The sequence below is a fragment of the Hyposmocoma kahamanoa genome, unplaced genomic scaffold (genome assembly GCF_003589595.1).
Source record: "Hyposmocoma kahamanoa isolate Upper Pololo Valley unplaced genomic scaffold, ASM358959v1 92, whole genome shotgun sequence".
NCBI classification, from domain to species: Eukaryota; Metazoa; Arthropoda; class Insecta; order Lepidoptera; family Cosmopterigidae; genus Hyposmocoma; species Hyposmocoma kahamanoa.
Window position 1 is genome coordinate 15745557 of NW_020654748.1, and position 16487 is coordinate 15762043.

The following is a 16487-nucleotide window of genomic DNA, read 5'->3' on the forward strand; positions in this document are numbered from 1 at the left end:
CATCTTTTAACATCGACTGTATAAAGTTTGATAGGAATGCGGCGGACACGTGCCTGCCGTCTGTGTTCAATCCTCCTGGGACAGATCGGATGAGAGAACACATCGTGTTCCGTCATCCATTTCGCCTTCTCCTTGGCTCTTACCACCGCTTCGAAAAAGACAGCCGGCAGCGATCGGTCGCTTCCAACCGCAGATCATATTATTATGTTGGATCTTAGCCGTCCAGTTTTTCAAAAGAGCGCGCTCAAGTAGCGCGCGAAGCCGGTCGACTCGCGACTCTATATTTGCATAACACAAATTTGTAACTTAAAAATGGGAAAGTAGAGATGAATATGCTATAGGCGAAAAACATGACGCATTGCAAGACGCTTCGACTCTGCGCTAGTGTGAGTTGAGCCTTAGTGTTTAACACAAAAGTTCGTATTTTTGAAGAGTCTTTCGAATCTTCAAAGTTTTCCAACGATTTTTGATGAAATTTCATTTTAGAATCTATTAAATAAAATTTCTGCTCTAATCATTGACTTACAAATAAATGGACGACGGGTCTAATACAAAAATCACGAAAAAAATGTCCCAAGTCAACCTATTCGAAATTTAAATTGTAATGTCATCGCAGTATCGCGCTGTTAGTAGAACAAATGAAGACTAAAGCGGAGTTTGGCGCTCTGTATACGATTTTAGCGCCTTACAAGTGCGGACACTTTTTAGCGCGGACCCGACGTCCATATAATTGTAAGTCAATGGCTCTAATGGTGGAATTCCGTACGCAATTAATTTACCTCTCCGTTATCTTTTGAATTAATGAATATATTTTGCAGCTGACGTCATTGAGTAAATTTCCTAAACAATTAGCTAACAAGATAAATGGTCATTGGCTCAATCTACAAACGTGTTTAGGCTATAAGTTTGTTTCGCGATGATTGCGTAGTAATCTCTTCGGAGTTGTTGCTCTCGATGAGTCGGCATTTGTCTATGTGACGATGACGATGGCTTTTATAGTACCTACCTAGTACTTAAAGATTGAAATAAGAATCGATTTGTAAATTTTCCCATTAAACGAAGTGCAGATTAGTCGTCTTAGTTTTTTGTTCTTGTTAAAAAAAATGAATTCGTTCTCCATCTCACTTGATGGAAAGTAACGAGGAGATCGAAGATGGAGCACGCACACCTAAGTAATGATCACTCTCGCCTTGTAAAGGCCCAAGTTATAACGTTCCGGGAACAAGTTTGCAGGCAGGGAACTCCATTAGATCCTAAAATATAGGGGAGAGTGTATATATATATATATATATATATATATATATATACTATGATTTTATAAACCAAACCTGAGCTTAATTATAGGCCTTATTGCTTAACATTGCTATATTAAGCAATAAGGCCTATAATACACTTCACTACACATAACACTTTTTGATTTTTATATACGTATAGCACAGCATCTTCATAAACAAATAGAAAAGGCAGTTGTTGCAATATTACCAAAAAATGGGGAAACGCGGTATTATCAAACTAGTCTGAACATATCGTGCTCAGGTCTAATAAATAAGTTGCCTTATAGTCGTGAGTATTAAAAAAGAATCCAGAATATTATATTTTACAGCAAGATAATTGAATGTTAAAATGTTAACAATAAATAAAGTTAAATTAATAGACAGGTGAATAACATTAACCTTCCTTGTATGTACTTATTTTCTTAAAGAACTGGCAGACTTGGTAGCTCTTTGAATGAAAGTGAAGATGTTTACGTCTTTAGTCTTAAAAATACTTAATTACATGCTGTCGATACATTCTTTCGATATTTGGTAGCTTTCTTTTTCTCTTTGAAGTTTTTGCTTTTCTTTATTATTCGACATATTTGTATGTACTTACGCGTAAAACTTAGCCTTCCTATTGTTTACGTTGCTGTTCTTTCCTTACTTACGTTCTTTTCTAACTTTCCTCTTAGCAGGTTGTTCTTTAGTTTCGTTTCATCTTTTCTACTCCCTCTTCTGTTCAACGTATTTGCCAAATAAAGTTTTCATATAGGAAATGAAACTATTTTTCGGATTTAAATAAAAAAAACAAATATACGCGATTTAAATCCGAAAAATAGTTTCATTTCATGGAAGAATGGCATAAGTGGAGTTATCTCAAGAATTGAAGAGTATGTAGGATACATTTGTCTGTATCTAATGGAGCAAAAAACATTTTTGACGTAACTCCACTTATGCCATTCTTCCATGAGGGGTGCGAAATAATTTTACAGGTCAATTCTACACGATTTTAGTATTTTAAATATGTGAAAACTATTACTTAAAATTAAAATGTGATATGGCTTGCTTCTTACCGAAAACTCTCGTAAAATTATTTGGATAAGTGTGAAAACTTACAGTACGCATCGTCTTCGAATGATCGCTCAGTATAAAGTGATAACGTGCTTACGAGTATTAATGCGTATCAGACAATGATACCGGGACACAGTCGATTCTAAATAGTTATTGTTATTCAGTTCATGTTATTGTTATTGAGATATACAGAGGCGCGAAATTATCTACCTCGCGGTAATACGCAACTCTCCCCTACTTCTTCGACTTGTTTTCAATCCCTTGTGTCTACTTAAAGTTAATCAAACAACAATAAAATGAGCTGGATAAGGAGGTCCCGGGTCCGATTCCCAGTAGGACCAATTTAGACAATGAACTTTCTTAAATTGGTTCTAGTCCGAATGTTCTTAAGTTTGTAAGTGCTGCACAATAAGTTCCGCCATGGAATTCTCCAGTTTGAGAACAGGCAATTGATGTGGTTGTCTGGTACTTTATTATAATATTCATAAAATGCATTTCTGAATGCATTTTGTAACGACCGACAGAACAATGATAATATCAGGTAAGTTTTAAAATAATATATTTAAGTAGAAATACTTATATAAAGAAAACAACGCTCTGGCGGCCCGCTGAAAACGACTGACAAAGGTTTGAAGTATTTGTCGCTCTCAGCGAGCAACTACTACATCCAACAAATTTGATTGAGCAAATTGTTGCTTCGGAAACTTTGTAGACAAATTGGTACAAACAAAAACATAAACAACGGCTTCACATTAACACCTATTACCAAAAAAAGGGTCGTTAAAAAACCGTCCCGTTTAATAATGTTTAATGTGTTAAAAAACAAAGCCTACAGTTTGTATTATTTACCTGTAACTCGCATGTGTGGTCGTAACTGTGAATGTGAGTGGTGAATTTTTAATTAAATAAACTAAATTAAAGAAAAAATTTTCTTTGTGGCCGCGAGTACAGTCCCCTGTAATGTCTGTTATGAGATTTTTTTTATGATACCAAGTGACTGGACGAATAAGACGTGCATCTGTTGGTAAGCGACGCGCTTGCCCGTAGCAGTTCCAGTGCCACTCAGAGCTTCAAATCGCAAACCCTCCTGAGACACAACTTAACTAGTCCCATGTGCCTGTAATTTCTAATATTCTTCAGAACGCAGTAACGCTCACACTACTGCTTGGCGGCAGAAATGGGTAAGGTGACAGTACTTACCTAGATGAACTCTTTCATAAGGACCTGTACTGCTACTAGTTATTTTTACTTCTATTACTATAATTACTTGTAGGCACAACATTAAAAAACGATATTTATTGTTGATAATTATGATACATTTATGTTAAGATACTTTTTTCTTTTTATGCGTGCTTGACTTTTAACTAAGTGACAATATTTAATTGGAGGGTACATGCCCGTGTCTTTCTCATAAAATGTTCAGGGCATAACAAGGCCTAATTGGCAGAATCATAATATGATTTAATTGAAAATTCAAATTATGAATTTTCAAACAAAACTAGTTTAGGCTGTTAAACATACATAGGGCGCACGATAAGTTTCCGGAACTGGCCACTTACATAAACAATATTTAAAAAGTAATTACAACATTTGAAAATGAAATACTTTGGCTGCAGAATGCAGTTTGTTTCAACTGACTGTCACTTGTTTTTACATTGTGGCGAAATTTTCGAAATTGCTTGTCTACACCACCATGGATTTAACTCGTGAAAATTTTCGTAGTATGATTTTCTACGACTTTAGGTGTAATTTAACAGCTCCGCGGACCTTCGCTCGGCTTCAAACTGCTTTTGGTGATGAAGCACCAAGCAAGATGACTATTTATAGCTAGTTTGCAGAATTCAAACGCGGTCGTGTGAATTTCAGTGATGAATTTCGTGATGGTCGCCCGTTCACTGCTGTGAACAACAATAACATCGATGCTGTGTGAGATCAAAACAGACAGGCATGTGACATACCATGAGATTCGGGCATCTGTAGGCATAGGCATGAGTCAAATACAATCAATACTACACAAACATTTGGGTGTGAAAAAACTGTGCTCTTAGTGGATCCCACACAATTTGACTGAGGCTCGAAAATCGGATCGCGTCACTTGGTGCAATGCCATGCTTACCAGATTCAACGAAGAGGTGTCAAATTGGTGTGGGATATAGTAACAGGTGTCGAAACATGGATTTATAGTTACGATCCCAAAACAAAGCAGCAATCGAGCATATGGGTCTTTCGAGATGAGCCGAAACCAACCAAAGTGGCGCGCGTGCAAAGTGCCTCTAAGGGGATGGTTGCATCTTTTTTTAATAAAACTGGACACGTGGCTGCTGTTGTTTTGGAAACTTAGTTGTACCGTCAATAGTGATTGGTACACGACCATTTGTTTGCCGGAAGTTATTGACAAACTCCGTAAAAATAACCGTAAACGCCGTATCATCTTGTACTACGATAATGCCAGTTCTCACACGGCCAGACAGACAAATGAATTTTTGAAGGTGAACAACGTTGACCTTATGAGCTATCCCGCGTACAGTCCCTACCTGGCACCTTGTGACTTTTATTTATTTCCAAAAATTAAGAACCAGTTACGCGGTCAACGATTTTCATCACCTGAAAAGGCTATCGAAGAGTATGAAAAATATGTTTCAGAGAGTGTCATGGAGGAGTGACATAAATGTTTTCAAAATTAATGATAATAATAATGCTCACACTCAACATAGCCCCGCACTAGGGGAAACCCTGTGTCGCGGGAATTGGTTCATTCGTAGGAAAAAGTGCATAAACCTAACGGCGAATATTTTGAGAAACAATAAATTCATTTCTGCCCATTTATAGTATTTTCTTCTTATTCGCTCCGGAAACTTGTAGTGCGCCTCACGTATGACTTTAATCTCATTGTAATAATATACATATATAAGACTGCGATTCGTCTACCACTTGTCATTTGTCATTCTGCCTCATTGCTAAGTACGCTATTTATATTCTGATATAATTTTATGGACAAATTTATTTGTATCATTAACGAAAGTAGCTTAAGAGCAGATTGCTGATTTTTTAAAATTATACCTTGTAATTTCTTGTATTAACTGTACAATATCATTAAACCTATATATTTCTTGACTATGTTTTTGAACTACGCTTTCATTAAGTACTACTTACATAATATTAGGTATTCGAAATTCAAATCATTTTTTTTAAATTAGAATTTACAAATAGGCAAGTACATTATTAAAAATTTGAAACGCAATTAACTTTGGAGATCAAATATTAAATACTATGAATATTTGCATATTTGCCTGTAAGTTCAATATAGTTAAATTAAAATCTGCAGGTATTATTAATGTACTCTTGTAAATAAACATATTTTTCAACACATTTGCTCGTAACGGGCTTCTTATTGTATCGCTTTTAGGCTCATAAACCTAGCTATTGAACACGCGTTTGTAATTATATTACAAAACGTGTGTGTAATAAGTATAGGCTTAACCGGATTAAGATGTATCTCACAACAAGGCCTATGTATTAAAACTATGCATTCTTAAATTATCCGGGTTATGTCTTTGAAATTAACTTGGTCTATTAAAAAAACAGCTCTAACCTACATATTATAAGATTCAAATTACAATGACAGTAATCCCAAACAAACAGGGTCACAGTTTTTTTTTTATTTCTGTTTAATACGGTTGTGTAGTCTTACCTTACAAATAATATTTTGATTAATAAATTTATATTTCTTATTTGATGTGATAAATATAGAAAAACATACACAATATACACCTATAAAACTTTAATTGAATAAAATTACTTATTTTGGATAATATTTTACACGAATTTGAGTGAAATAAGGACATATTTATATTATTTCGCATTGGCTGTTTAGGAATTTCACCTAAGTCTCATTGTTGCCGAAGCACCTGCGCGCGCATATCCGCGCCGCGGCGCCAGGCGCAGAAAAAATAACTCTGCGCGCCAATTTCCATTGATACGTTCGAAACATTTATATACGCTGTGTGTTAGATAATTACCTAGGTGTTTAAAATGTCCTGCTCAAGCACGGAAGAAAACATTTTGATGGATTTAACACCGCCCGAAATCCTCACAGAGGCACAAAACGCAAGTGACAGTTTATTACCTTCGAAATCCAGAGAAAAATACATGGCTGCATATGAAACTTTTAATTAATGCCAAATAAAGCTATTTTTCATTTCCATTTTACTCAAGTTTGTTTAATTTTCCTCGCAAATGTGTTGAAAAACGTCGTATGATTCACGTGTGCTTTGATCATTACACTCTCGGCTTTCTTATCGCGCTCGCCTGCGGCTCGCGCGAGTAATAACGCCTCGTGTGTAATGACCAACTTAGCACACTTGTATCATAATGTACTATTATTATATTCCAAATACAAGAAATTATTAAATACTTGCAGTCTATTGGAAAATAGCTTAATACAACAATTACATGAGTTGTAAATCATCGGGCATAGTGCCATGAGGTACGCGTAACTTACATTTGACGATGAATCTCCATTCCGGTAATTTAATGGCCAAATTAAATCCGCGTAAATGTCGTAGCAACCATATTAGCGTGATTTACTAGAATCTATTGTTATCAGTCGTAGCGATTGAAATAACAAAGTAATAATGTTAAATCCCTCTCCTGTGAAATTGGGTTTGGTGCAGATATGTGCATTTTACCAATACTATGTACGCGGATTTGCACTATCTCCGACGAAATATAACAACTGCAAGTGCATGGAAAACTTGTGAAGTTCCCTACCGAATAGGTCCAACGTGGCAGACTACTTCCCCTTCTCCTTAGAGGTCCGTGTCCAGCAGCGGGATGTATAATTTCTTGATGATGATATATGCATTGGCATATTGAGAAAAACATCCGACTCCTAAATACTAATAGTATTAAAAAATGAGGTTTACGCTTTCCATCATAATTTGTTATCAACAACTTCGCCGAGGGATAATGTGAGCATTACTGTGTTATGGTTTTGGGGATTAAGGCTGCCGGTGAAATTACAGGCACATGGGACTTGTCAACTTATGGCTCAAGGTGACGGGCGCAGTGGCAGTGCTCTGTTGCTCTGCTGCACTGCAACTGTTATAGACATGTGTGTCGCTTACTAACAGGTGCACGACTTGTTCGTCCCGTCACTTGGTATTATAAAAAAAAAGAAAATAACCTTTATAAATTTCGACCATGATCCAATTGTCAAGCTACAGAACCATAGATTGCTGATTATACGTCATCCATTCAATCTATGAACAGCATTTAGAAGCACGACTTTAGATTTCAATCTGAGAGAAACAGTTACATTAATTAGTATCGCGATTTGATTAGTTCATTGAAAGCATACGCTTTGAACATGACATACTAATCAATCTATGTATTAGGCTACTTATGTATATAAAGGAGTAGGGTCCGGAGCAATTCACTGGTAGATGTACGCACAGCAAAAACTATAAATCAAAAAAAACATAAAACCTTGAGAGTACGTTACTTTTATTTAGTTTAGCCGTAGTGAGAAAGGATTTTTCGAAATTGAACCGCGAAGAGGGTGAAAAAGGATAAAAATATATGTATGAAAATTCGTATACCTTAAACTTGCAAAGCTAAAATTTAGTATAAATATTCTATGATGCAAATTACTTTTATTACTACTTGGCGAAAACTGACATGATACTTTTTCAAAACTGCGTCCGCAACGTAACTCATACAGTGCTTCTATTTTCTCAATGTGCCTCGGCAATCACCGGATTTCCGAATGCACACGAATATTAATTTTCATGCCCATTAATTATTAGATTTACAATCTATAATAATTTGAATTTTGAACAACGTACTTTATGGTTGTTATGTTTTGATTTGCGTGTGAACTATATAGAGCTGTAAAATTGTTTCCGTATTTTTAATAACTTTACTCTATGTCAACAAGCAAGTTAACAAAAATATAAAGTAAAAAAAAAAAGGAAAAGGAACTGATTTATCTTTTTTATAATATTTGTTTAACACCACAAGCTACAGAAAACGTTTTTGGACTTCTTGAAAATAACCATTGTTACGTATCGGCTTCTTGTAAAAAATACAAGTACACGCTGTAGATTATCTGTCATGCCTGTGACTTTGGCGGCTTTCCTCCCATTGGATAATAAATAAAAATGTAATAGCTACTATAGAGTTGGAAGTACATAGATACTTCTTCAGACCGAACGCCTTCGGTCGACACCAAAGGCAGAGGGCAACTGAATAAAACCCTACGACAGACAAAATACGAAGTTTGCCGAGGGATATTGCGAAAATAGAAACACTGTCACAAATGTCAGTTTCACGATGAAAGTATTTTGACGTTTCGGAGTAAAGTATCCACAAATACTGTCAAACCACGATTTTCGATCGTTGCTTCGTATTTGTGGTAGACTTCCTGATTCAAACTTGGTTTCGATACTTTAAATACATAATAAACAAACACGTGTTTCAGGGTTTTATAAATAATCCCTAAAAAGGGGCAAGTTAGGGTATTAAAGTGAAAAAAGTGTTTGTATTAAAAATAGTATATATATAGTATCCTTACATTTATTTGCAAACTGGAATATTTTTCATTTGTGTTTTAGTAGTATTTAATTAATGCAAAAGTTTTACGCGGACGGAGTCACGGGCAACAGTAAGAAGTAACTTGATAAACTGTAATGTGAGACCAAAAGTGCTATTTGAAAATAATATAAAAATTACTCCTAAGGTGTTTGTTAATAAAAAACGTATTCGAAACAATCTTTAAACTTCATTTACAAATTAGGAGTGAGTTGATTTTTTTACCGTCACATTAAGCGACAACACGATAGGACCCAAATTTTTAAATGAAGACACATATTTTGTGTTAGAAATCGACTTTTTACTAAATTCATTAGTTACCATAAGTACCATCAATAGCTGAAATCTGACCGGACACTTTTGTTGCGCTCGGAATAAACCACCCGAACTCTAACAATAAAATACACCTTGTATATCAAGTTGCGATGTTTGTTCCTACAATAATATTGATGATCGTTACTTTTATCTCGTAACAAATTCTACCGATAACATATAAATGTTATAATACTTTATATAATTTTATATATTCTTAGCAATATTCTTACTTATCGTATATTAGATTTGTGCTAAAATAAATAAAGAAACGTAGGTACTTATACCATTGTATATTATTCCAAAACATTATGAAGAAAAAAATACGTAAACTTTCGATAGAAACTAATTCAAAGAGCCTACTGGTAATATAAATAAACAAGTGGAATGTTCTTTGTACGAATTAGTAATAGACGTATGGGATTCTTTGATGGTAGCGTTACCAACAGATATTGGTACTAAAGAAGCTTTATTTAAAGAACACCCGTGCCATAAACTTTTGGGTTACTGAACTACAGTATAGTTTTCATAGATATTTTAAGTGATGCGTGTTACGTAGGTACATACCTAGCAATAGTCATATAATTTTTCTATTGTTTAGGTAAAACACATTTGTTTAAAGTAGTTTTCATTTTGTTTTCGAGAAGAGTTTTAGGACTCGTCAACTTGTGTCTCAGGGCGCAGTGGCAGTGCTCCTTAGATTTTTGTGATTTAAAACACTGAGTGGCACTGCAACTGTTTTGGACATACGTGTCGCTTACCACCAGGCACACGATTTGTTCCTCTCGACACTTGATATCATATTCGTAAAAAAAATAATCTTCAAATAGTCGTTAGTACTTTTAACTTGTGGAATATAAATTTGGTTAAAAGATTGTATACGTAAATTTTACGTTATTGGCTTTCTATTTAAGTAAGTTATTATACAAAATAATATACAAGCACAGGTAAATGAAATATTATCATTATTCGAAGAGATTTTTAAGAGCCTGTTTAAAGAGATATGACACAAAATAAATTGTCAATTTTATTTTAGTCTTTTGTAATTGAGATATGGAAAACAAAGTGACTGAATACTTACTTGCTGATAAACGGGTTGCTGTAGACATTGTAAAGAAGGATTTTAAAAGAAAATCTACATAGGGGATGATTTCTTGTAAGTTGTGACTTTCCTCAATTTTGAATCCGTTTACAAAAATTGCCACTAATACGTCTATGATTTAAAAATTCCTACTTTCCTTATCAACAGAAATGCTAGTTCAAAAGATTTTAAAAGTGCGTGTATTTGTACCTCTTTCTTTGTATGTACCTACATATATGATAAATTATAAATAAATAAACATTAGACAACAGCATATGTGCTGTAAACAACAACAAAATAACGTATGCGTTGTTTTGATTGAAGTAACAGTGTGAAATCGTCGACTTACTTTCTCAAACTAGTATCTGAAAGCACAAAATTACTAAGTTACTAAATGCAAAAAATGGATTGTAATATATAATACTGACAAAATGCAGGCTGATTTCACATCACATTTCCTTCATATTCACACACTAGCTTTTGCCTATTCTTAAAGTAATGCATCCAAATTAACGCCCTTGATAAGAAATTTAAAATAAATAGAAAGTTTTGCCATCTCTTGAATAATCACTGTTTATAAGATACGAGTTTGGGAAAGTAAGTCAAAATCACATCACGTCAGTGTCAAAAATGGCTCTTCTTCAAAAGTTCATTGAGAAGTTGCCGTTAGGTTATCATATGTATCTCGTACCTATTTATGAGAATTCGCGAGGGACATCACGATCTCTACTTCCGCCGATAACTACAGTGTGTTACTGATTGCCATCGACGACCATTTTTTTCTAAATGCGTGTTTTATGACTTTTTTTTGACAATGAGTTTATACGTCATCATTTAAACATATTTTTAAAATAGTCTACCATAAATGCCATGACAACGACTTTTTTAAAATAAAAAAATTACAAATCTCTGCGATAGTTGGGTATTAAACAAAATACAATAGTTTGTACTCTACGTGTTACGACATACCGTCGACTGAAGAGACAACATTGTGGTACTGCGTAATAACTATCGTGTCTACTCTAATTTCATTGTTCTTGAGCTACTATTGTCTTCGCGCTAGACAGTCCATATATGAAAATTAAAGTGAGTTTTTTAAATGAGAACTTGGAACAGATGGTTATTCCAAGGCATGATAAGGAAGCTTTGTTTGTTTATGATATCAAGTTTTTAGGTTTTTGCGATTGTCACATATTATTTTTTCGCAAATGAAATATTTTTTTCGGATCTGAATGGCGTATAAATGACAAATGGTGAGTTCGAAACGTTAGTTTGTTTAGAAAACAACTATAAGTGATTATGAGTTACAATAATTTGTGATGAATTTTACAAATAAATATACCTGCCATTATGATTGAAAAACAATTCATACTAAATACTTTGTATATACTTTGACATTTGGGTATGTAAAGGGCTTTTTTAGGAATAACATGCATGTATGTATTTATTTGGCGATACAATTTCACTTCACTTTAAAATTCATTTGAAAATTCTTGCTAAAGTTGTTGTTGTTATGGACAGTCTGAAATCTGAAAATATGACTAAGTGCATTGTGCCATTTGGTTATACTCTGCTTGTCAAGATTCATGGTGGTTTTTTTTTTATAATACTAAGTGACGGAACGAACAAGTCGTGCGCCTGGTGGTAAGCGAAACGCCTATCCATAGGATTTGGTAGATAGATCTTGTAAGAAAGAAGGGAAAATTTTTTAAAATCCAATTAACAATAATATCAAAATATCCAAGCTATACTTATACAATAATCTCAGCACAGAGTACTAAAAAAACCGACCTCAGAAGTAGGTACGTGGAATCACATCTATTTGCCAAGTTTTATTGAAATATCCCCTAGTTTGCCACTATACGGGACTTGACACAGGAGATAATAAAAATTAGTTCTTACTACTCAAAGTATATTGAGAGAAAAACGCCTTGAATTGAAGAATAGCAAAACCGACCATTAAAATAATTGCTTCTTAAGTAAAATTTTGGCGCTATTTATAAAAATGAATGTTCATGCATGATCAGCGCTGGATGATTTTCTTCAAAATAAAATCGGATCACTATGGAGGTACCCTCTTTCCAACAAAAAAAGAATCATGGAAATCGGTTCACAAATACCGGAGTTACCGCGTAACATACATACAAAAAAAAACACAGTCGAATTGAGAACCTCTTCCTTTTTGAAGTCGGTTAAAAATATTCTTAGTTAATTATACTTGGACGGGAAATGGAAACGTTGTGATGAAACGTGTTAGTCGGTGAAGGCTTACATAAATCTGCAACCCGCATTGGGCTAGAGTGGTAATATTTTTTTTTATGATAGCAAGTGACGGGACGTACAATTCGTGCGCCTGGTGGCAAGCGACACGGCTGTCCGTAGCAGTGTCAGTGCCGCTCAGAGCTTTAAATCGCAAAGATCTGAGATCGTCCGATCGTCTGAGTTCGCCCTCAGACATAAGTTGAAAGTCCCATGTGTCTGTGATTTCACCAGCACCCTTGTCATTCAAAATTGAAACGCAGTAATGGTCACGTTATTGCGTGACAGCAGAAATAGGTAAGGTGGCAGTACTTCCCTGGATGAACTCTTTCACAAATCACAAAAAAAACAAAAAGGTTTACCAAAAAAAGCGTCCCTATAGAGAAGGCCCGTGCTTAGCAGTAGCACGTTTTTGAGTCGATGAGGATATGTGTTCCGTAAAATACCTGTTCAAGTGTGCTTACATATGAAATAAAGACTGACCTTAAATGCCTGCTTCAATCGAATATACCTGTTCATCTTTCATTGATGCGAATATCGAAGAGATTGCTTCTTAGCAATATGCCTGCCTGTTTCACCATTTCTATACTTTTGTTTGTTTTTTTTTATTACCATTCTTGTTTGTGATAAAGAATGTTTTGTATTGCTTTGGTTTATTTGCAGATGCCGATTTCTGGTAGTATCGTGAGAACTGAGGAATATGAAGTGGCTGTATCCAATTATGTTTTTAGTGGTCATAGTTATGGAGGTCATTTGGACAGACCATGTAAGTATATTTTTCCAAAGTTCTCCTTGTCCTTTTAATTGTCAAGTATCACGTCATAGCGATACATTGTTCTTTTATGGAATGGTTTAGAATAGTTGTTAGCAATGGTATTGAAACAATAAAAAAACAGATATATGATAAAGTGTCAAAACATGTTTCTATTAAGTCTTTAAGTTGATATCGCTCCTAATGTACAGTCAACAGCACACTAAGTTATGGGTACACTTTTCAAATATCGCCCTCAGTGCAACGGAACATGACCAGTCAATGTGTAGTTTGATGTGCTGCCGTCTGTACATTTATTTGATCCTTACAAGGATTGATAATAATATCCGATAATAACTGCTAACGATTATAAGAAAAATATTACAAAAATTCGCACGTTTGTTGTTGTAATAAGGCCACATCTGGAAAATTAGGATTTTTCAGAAGAGATATTTAAAGATTCTACGGAGGGTCAATAACTTTTTTATGCTTCAAGGATAGTTATAGAATTTCACATATTATTAAGTCGATGCATATTATTTAATTTGCGTCATGTTCGTGCTATTTTATAACTTTCATGGGACAAAACACTTTTGACGAATGATCATAAGCATATGATAACTAAAATAGTACTATCTCAAAAATTGCTTTATATTATATATTTGACCATGTTATCCTGTCCCTTTGAAATTAAATCGTTTACGATTGACATACGTATATTGCGAATTTAGAGATAATACTATGGTAGTTGTCATGTGCGATGTGTGGCTTTGTTATACCAAGGGTTACGAATTCTTCATTGTATGCTTTTCCAATTAAATGTATGTTTATTTTTTTCACTTCTCATGCTCTAAAAGTACAAAATCAAAATCAAAAAGTAAAAGTTCTATAAGTGAAACAATATAAATACAACTAAAGCAACACTTAAATATAATCACAAAACCTACAGTTTCACAAAGATCGCTGCGCTGTGGAAATTCAATAAAATAATAATCTCAGTACAGAGTACTAAAAAAACCGACCTCAAAAGTACGTGGCATTACATCTATTTGCCAAGTTTTATTGAAATCGGTTACTGGAAAGTGCGCAAACCCGGATTCATCCCCTAGTTCGCCACTATACGGAACTTGACACAGGAGATAATAAAAACCGGATCTCACTACTCAAAGTACATTGAGAGAGACAAACGCCTTGAATTGGAAAATAGCAAAATCAACCATTAAAATAATTGCTTCTTATAATAAAATATATGCGCTATTTATGAAAATGAACCTTCATGCGTGAACAGCCACTCTTGGAGTTGGATTTTTTTCTTCAAAATTAAATGGTACACTATGGAGGTACCCTCTTTCCAGCAAAAAAATAATCATCAAAATCGGTTCACAAATACAAAAAAAAACATAGTCGAATTGAGAACCTCCTCCTTTTTTTGAAGTCGGTTAAAAAGTGCGTGTGTGTTGACCATTTTCATTACGAAAATGTTACGTTCTAAGACTACGCTAGGTTTTAGTTCCGTGCCTTTCCGTATACACAGTGGCGCCATATTATTTTCCTGCATTAGTGCTGTTGGTGTATGGACCATTTTAGTGACGCGACGTAGCATTTAAATCGTTCGACAGACGCTCATGATTGCAAAATACCGATAATCGTGGCGTTTTGTTCCGTTTGTTGTATCTGTGTTTGGTTGTAAAAAAAGTACCGCTAAAACTTCAGAATTTTGGTTAGTGATTTTGTTGTAGAGCGTAAATGATTGAATTTTTTTTCTCGTAATCGAAGTGGAACCCTCGGAGTAATAGATACCCTCGCTAAAGTGCGGGCGGCTAACCATCACGGATATATGTTAGTTCGTAGTCCCTTCATAAAAAATATACTATTTTATTTTCTGTACAATAGTGTGTTTCTAGGTGCATACAATATAAAAAGATATTGCAACTATCAGTAACTTCTCACAAACTTTTAAGCGACAGTCAAAATGGTTCTAAACAACTTTATCTGAAAAGAAATAAACACAATTAAGAAACAACTTAATCTGTATCAGAATTGTACTCCTTTGTTCTACTTAACCACTAACTTCACATTGTCTAATTAAAAAAGTTTCTTAAAAAAGAAAAATAAATGGTTTGCTGTTAATAGTTGACTGGAATGATGTGCGTGTTGTTTTTTTTTAAATAGCATAATATCAGCGGCGTTGTTGGACTTTTCGCTATTTTGCTGAGCAAAACGAACCTCCTTATCTTGTACAACTAAATATCTCATAACTTAACTTTTTTTTATAATTCTAACTGACGGGACGCACTAGTCGTGGGCCTGGTGACAAGCGACATGCCTGTCCATAACCGCTGCAGAGCCTCTCAGAACTTTAAAACGCAAAGATCGGAGGGGCACTGCCACTGCGCCCGTCAGCTTGAGACATAAGTTGACAAGTCCCATGTACCTGTAATTTCACCAGCACCCCTGCCATTCAAAATCGGAACGCAGTAATGCTCACGTTTCTGCATGGCGGTCGAAATAGGTAAGGTGGCAGTACTTCCATGGACGATTTCTTAACGAGCTCTGCTGCTACTGACACTTAATGTGACCGTGACGTACTTTATATTTTTTTTAAACACATTAACGTTTTTATAATTACTAAAATACTTTTAAATAATCAGATTTAATGCGTTTTAAAATATGAATATCTCCTTGTAAATTGTGTATAGTAATAACGGTGTAAAAGATCACTGATATGCGAGATGTGGCTACCAGACTAGAAATAATCCTATTTGGTTGAGTTAATTCCACTAAGGCTTGCTAGCAATTTGTAGTGATTCGATATCTGTGACTTGCCTCTACCAGAATAAATGCAACGTAACGTTCGCCGATGCTCGAACCTGAGTCCTAACCCCGGCCAACTGCGCCATTGCCAGTGAACACTACTCTCCCATTTAATTATTAATTTATTTTTACCCAGTTAATTTAACAGTTAAATAAACTGAAATTCGAGTATCGTAAATAATAATGTTGACATTCCCTAAAGGGATAATAATGTGTGTTAATGTCACATTATTATTTATCGGGATTTATAACGGAACTTCTCGGAACTGATTATGTTTGAATATGTATATCGTTTAATGAAATTTGCTACAAATTATTGTTTTAAATCATATTAATATTAAAGTTGTGTTTT

General features: G+C 34.6%; 1 protein-coding gene across 1 annotated transcript in view; it reads left to right on the forward strand.

Moving 5' to 3' along the window:
• LOC113236576 (vitamin K-dependent protein C) overlaps positions 1-16487 on the forward strand; it is an 88982-nt gene that overhangs the window by 14387 nt on the left and 58108 nt on the right. The window contains exon 2 of the mRNA XM_026472714.1: positions 13234-13336. Coding sequence (XP_026328499.1) covers positions 13271-13336 — 66 coding nt within the window. The 5' untranslated portion in view covers positions 13234-13270. The remainder of the gene's footprint in view (positions 1-13233; positions 13337-16487) is intronic.